Below are 6,000 nucleotides of genomic sequence, written 5' to 3'. Positions count from 1 at the left end.
TGCCCTGCCCACCTCATCCTCCTTGACTTGATAATTCTAATTATACTTGAAGAAGAGTACAAGTTATGAAGCTCCTCATTATACAGGTTCTCCAACCTCCTGTCACTTCGTCCCTCTTCTGTCCAAATATCTCCTTAACGCCCTGTTCTCAAACACCCCCAGTCTATGTTTCCCCTTAATGTCAGAGACCAAGTTTCATACCCATACAGAACCACAGACATAATTATTATGTTACTGATTAAATGGTTTTAATGATGCGGTATCAGCCGTAGAAGTAGTTTCGCGGGTGAAATATAAGCGGATAGGTAAGGTTCATATTGCGCACTTTATTCGAGGAAAGGGAATGAAAATAGTCTGTAACATTTCATGATACTTTAAACTTAAAATCATACAAAGTAAGAGGCCCTGGACTGGGTCACACAATCATTAGAAACAAAATTAATGCGTTTTTTTTTCGAAAAAATGTAGAAAATAAAACGCACTATGGAAAGGTCTTGTCTTTAAAATCTACAACTTCCGTTAGAAAACAAATCTTTATATTGTATCTTTACGAAAACATGCGGAAATCATCTGTAAACCTATCCCGTGTTGTATCCATAGTGTGATTAGCCTCGATAAACAGACTACTATTCACTAAAATGAAAATCTTAAGCAATGAATTACGGGGAAACCGCAAAAACAGTAATTCGAAAATAGGCCTATGTTTGCTCCAATTTAGAATGTGTACTTCCACTTTTCGTATATATTTCTTTTTAGGAGCATGCGGTAGCGTAGATTGTTGAGGCATTATGCTACAAGCCGGAAGGTCGCAGGTTCGATTCCCGATGAGGTCACTGGATTTTTCAATTGACCTAATCCTTCTGGCAGCACTATGGCTCTGGGGTTGACTCAGTCTCTAACAGAAATGACTACCAGGAATCTTCCTGGGGGGTGAAGGGCGGCCGGCGGGTAAGGCTCAAAACCTTATCGCCATCTATGAGCCCACTGTCTAGAAGCCTCAACGTCTCAAAACCCTACGGGCCTCCACGGCCTACTACAGGGATAGCTTTAACTTTGTTACTCTTTTTTAGCCAGTTCACAGCAATCGGTGGTAAAATTAGTGTGACAGATATCAGATGCGTTCAATTTACGAGAAAGTTATTATTATTTTTTTTATTATTGATGTTGTTTTACAGCCCTTTGTTGGGCCTTGATAGCTTTTCAGTTTCTTGATCCTACACACCATCGGTAGGACTCCTTGGATGGGAGATGAGCCCGTCGCAAGGCCACTACTTACACACAGAACAACACAAACAGAATTAACGCACACAGACATCCATGCCTTGAGAGGGATTCGAACCCACGATCCCAGCGTATGAGTGAGCGAAGACGGTTCATGCCTTAGACAGCGCGGCCACTGTGATCGGCATTTACGAGAAAGTAGAGAAGTAAATATTAAACATCTGGGCATACGCTCCACTTTACTCATTAAAACATAGACATTGCATATGCTGTCTTTGCCGTTAAGGTCAGTGAATAAATAAACGCCACGTGCAACTGTCTGTCAATATAACAATAACTGAATAGACAAACACTTCGACGAACACCCTTCCGATACACTAATTGAAGAAGTCAAAGGCTCCGGTCAGCTCTCTACCGTTATAGTCACTGAAGAAGCAAACGCTGCAGTCAACCCCTTCATGCTTGTAAGGACAATCTTACAATTTTACAATTCTTATTTGAATGGATGATAATAGTAGGTGTTATAAATTGTAGGAGCTGGCAAATATGACACAGGCAATGCAAGAAAGAGCCCCTCTTTGAATGTGATGTTGGTCTTACAGGAACAAGGTACTTCGTATCAATGAAATCAAGGAGAGGATACAGAATTACCGTCTAGGATCGATAATAGTTGACCCCAGACCTACTAATGTGCCAATTGATGAACTGGTAAAATTGGTGAACCTGAACATCACCCATCCATCGCCAATAGATGCATATCCCATGAAGAGACGAAGTTCTCATCCACTGTGTAAGTACAAAATAATATATAATTCAATATAAGACATCCCACCAGTTATTACCCTGTGTATCAAAGCACAAAGTGAGACTTTCGTAGAATACGTAAATCTTGCCCAGTTCTTGTCCTATAATCATAGATCAGAACCTGTCTCATGGAATAGATGTGCTGTTTTGTGATGATAAAGATACTGCAAATGTTCGGTCCCTAGCCCAGAAAAAGTATAAATTTCCTGGAACAAATTATCTTAGAATTTATACCGCTTGAGAAGTGGCCAAAGAGACAATCCAATGTAAGCAGGGGGAGAATACAGTAACGCAAAAAATGTCCTAATCGACCAAGCAAATCTGCTAGGCTCATACAGCCGTGTTCATCAGAGTCCACAGTCAGAGGTGGTCCCCTAGAAAACAACTAATTAACTAGTCAGCCTTTCTTGGCCACAGGGTGGTTACTAACCTAATCGAGAAACCCACGCTGTTATGGATCTCGGAAGCTCATCACAGTCGCTATATAAACTCTATATGAGGCCTATTGGGGTTCATTTCCATCCATATCTAAGCTTCATAGTCCGCGACTGTAAGATTCATTTTAAAAGGTGAAAAGGTAAAGCTATGTCTGAGCCAGGACGTGTAGGCCCATAGGGTTGTCATACGTCGAGGCTCCCACATTCTCTAGACAGTCAGCTCACAGATGGCGGTAAGGTTGTTAGCCTTACGCATCGGCCGTCCTTTAGCCCCAAGGAAGATTCCTGGTACCTATTTCTGTTATAGGCTTAGTCGACCCCAGGTCCATAGTGTGGCTGGAAGAATTAGGTAAACTGAAAAAAAATCCACCTCGTCGGGACTCGAACCCGAGGCCTTCCGACTTGTAGCATAGTGCCTCAATCAACTACACTACCGGGACCCCCCCCCCCAGCATTTATTTTAATCCTACCTAAAAAAAGTAAAGCTATCCATGTAACAGGCCGTGAAGGCCCATGGGGTTGTGAGACTTGAGGGTCCCACATTATCTAGACAATCGGCTCAAAGATGGCAGTAGGGTTAATCTTACCTAAAACCTAAAAAAAAAAACCAGTTCTAAAGAGATGAACTCCTTTTAAGGCAGTTTTATTTCATTTCAGGCACTCTTCCAAATAACACCGACGTCGATCTGTGGGTTAACGGGAACTCCATGAACCTCCTGTTCAACCTGACCTACCCTGCCCAACAGAATACAACTGTCACCATCATTGCAGCCACTCTGCGTCTCTACAAGTTTGCTCAGGTATGATTATCCTTACAGGGCTTACAGGAAATGACTCTCCTTACATGTTAGTGGTCCTTATTACAAATATTATGTTTTTGGACATTATCCATCTCTGGAAATCCGGAGGTAGGGACTGGTTCTATCGATTGGGCCCAACTGAGTAGGTTTCACCTGAAGATTCAGGCTGAATCCAGTCTCTGAAACGTTGTTTTGAAAAATAAAAAGGACAGTGTTTTTAAATAAAGAGAGGACGATGGTTGATATCCAAAAACATAATATTCGTACTAATGTACCACTGTCACAAACTTTTAGATCTTATAAACGGTCCTTATACCAATATAATTTATAAAATTACAGCAAAACTTCAAACACTTCAGCTTCATAGCAGATTTCCCCATTCAGTTGTGAAAATGAACAGTACGAATTCTGGTTTATTTATTGCTCGCCTCGTGACAATTCCTGCTACCGCATAGCTAGCAGCCATTAACCATCTTGTTTGAAACTTAGCATAACACTAAAAACGTTACAATAATTGGATATACAGATACGTTGCCTTAATCAAGTAACAGCCTGTTAGTCATTATAATACTCATAGAAGGAAATGTGGTTTGTGTTTAAGTAAAAGCTATAACCGCTATTTCGTTACCATACTATATGTGAAAATAAGACTCAAAAATATAGAAATAAATACGATGTACAGTCTCAAAATGCCCAAACAGCGTATTACATGCGTGAATACTTAATTCCGGGATAGCAAAGTCGGTATAGAGACTGGCTACGGGCTGGACAACCGAGGGGTCAGAATATTTTCTTCTCCATGTTGTCCAGACCGGTTCTGAGGTTCACCAAGTCTCCTATCCGATGGATACTGGGGGATCTTTCCGGGGGGTAGAGCGGCCGGGGCATGAAGCTCACCACTTACCCCCAACTAGTGCCGTGGTCAAGTAAACGTGGATCTATACATCCATTCCCCATAGGCCTTCCTGGTGTAGTGCTTAATCAGTTAAGCACAGTGACAACTTTACCTTACTCTGACTCTTCGTGAAGCCGGAATAAGAGTAGTTCAGTCGGTATAGAAACTAACTACGACCTGGACGGCCGGGGTTTGATTCCCAGTAGGAGAAAAGGGTATTTATGTAATCAGCAGTGTTCAGACTTGCTCTGGGGCCAGCCCAACCTCCTATTCAATGACACCGAGGGCTCTTTCCTCAGAGATTAACGGCCGGGACGTGAAGCTGACCCTTCACCTCCATCTAGTGTCGAAATCAAGAAAACTTGGATCTATACCGCCATTCTCCCATACGTGTTCATGGCAGCACAAGAATAACTTTTTTTTTCCTTGGCACTACAGCCCCAGCGGGCCTAGGCCTACCTCCATGAACTTCTCCGTTCACTTCGGTTTTTCTAGATCTTACACATTCGGTAGGACTCCTTGGGCGGGCGATCAGCTCGTCGCAAGGCCTCTATCTGTATACAAACGCAGAAAAACGCAAACACACAAACTAAACATCCATGGCCTGAGTGGGATTCGAACCCACGATCCCGGTTTCCAAGCGAGCGAAGACAGTACGACGTACATGCCTTAGACCGCTCGGCTACCGTGACCGGCCAAGAATAACTTTACCTTTTACTTAACGTTTGACTCTTCAGGGCAATCACACACTCATGGCGTACTCCTGCAAACCTGCCATTGCCTCGCCCAACAGTCCCGATCATGAAAATGAAGACGAACAAGAACAAGAACAAGAACCTCAAGGAGACAACCCTGTTCTTCTGGAAGCTCCTGAGCTTCCAGCGACACCAGGGACAGTCATGACAGATGATGACAAGCAATTACGTGTGTCTGTGTATTGGTACACACGCTCCCTGAAGAAGAATAAAGGTCAGTAATAAAATTAATCTTATGAAAGCAATCTGTTCGTAATATTATGACTTCCTCTTAAAATAAGTGGTCAGGACTATATCGGATATCTAATTAGCATTGCCACCTTTCGCGTTATAGCCTATAGCCTTCTAAAATTCAGTCTCATCATTCCCGTCGGATTTCATCACAAATTAGGAATCTCTCGAGTTTCTCGCCCCTCAAGTTCTGTTGGTTCATAATATAGACTATACTTTTAAGTATTACTCGTCTCTGCTGAAATGCACTTTTTACATTAATTTCCAGGTTTTTAAAACAATATTATTTTCGTTTAAGTTATAAATAATCTTCTCAAAATGGCAGATATTTGTGGCCGTATCAAATAGATGCTATAAGGAAGCATCGTTTTCACAGTAGGTTCTATTTCTTGATGTCTCGTAGTAAGAAACTCCAGTTCTCAAATCGTGGGCTTACACCACAGGTTCTCAATCTTTTACGGTTCATCGATCTGCAGGACAGTGAAGGGGTTTCCAGGGATCAACACACCACACGTCACAAACTCAGCACAACAAATGCAGTAATCTACATATAACATAATCACTGCTAGCATTCGTCTGCAAAATACCTTCGTACAGTTCTAAAATCGAAGTGACACCAAAATGGCTGTCCTTGAAAGATCCCAAAGAGAACTGCGCACGAGTAAATACGAAATAAAGAAGCTGACAGAAATTTCTCATATTGTCAGATTGTTGTAACTGAAGAAAAAATCCGTAATTCAGAACCTTAATAAATCCCCAGTGTAAAAAAAATACTTTGCAAGACAAACTATTTGTCCGCTTAAAAGGAATCAAAGACAAGGTATTAATTGTAGAATAGTAGTCTAGGATCTGAGATT

General features: G+C 41.8%; 2 protein-coding genes across 7 annotated transcripts in view; one reads left to right on the top strand and one right to left on the bottom strand.

The window, feature by feature from the left end:
* The window catches only part of LOC111865235 (sodium-coupled monocarboxylate transporter 1), a 380,779-nt gene that overhangs the window by 355,337 nt on the left and 19,442 nt on the right, over window positions 1–6,000 (bottom strand). The gene's annotated exons all lie outside the window — the stretch shown is intronic.
* LOC111865238 overlaps window positions 1–6,000 on the top strand; it is a 64,066-nt gene that overhangs the window by 49,513 nt on the left and 8,553 nt on the right. For all 4 annotated transcript variants that reach the window (XM_023853131.2, XM_023853133.2, XM_033751733.1 and 1 more), the window contains 3 exons: window positions 1,824–2,011; window positions 3,120–3,262; window positions 4,895–5,126. In XM_023853131.2, the coding sequence (XP_023708899.1) occupies window positions 1,824–2,011; window positions 3,120–3,262; window positions 4,895–5,126 (563 nt within the window). The remainder of the gene's footprint in view (window positions 1–1,823; window positions 2,012–3,119; window positions 3,263–4,894; window positions 5,127–6,000) is intronic.

This window comes from Cryptotermes secundus, unplaced genomic scaffold (assembly GCF_002891405.2).
Source record: "Cryptotermes secundus unplaced genomic scaffold, Csec_1.0 scaffold614, whole genome shotgun sequence".
Taxonomy (NCBI): Eukaryota; Metazoa; Arthropoda; class Insecta; order Blattodea; family Kalotermitidae; genus Cryptotermes; species Cryptotermes secundus.
This window is presented reverse-complemented; position numbering and strand designations above follow the sequence as displayed.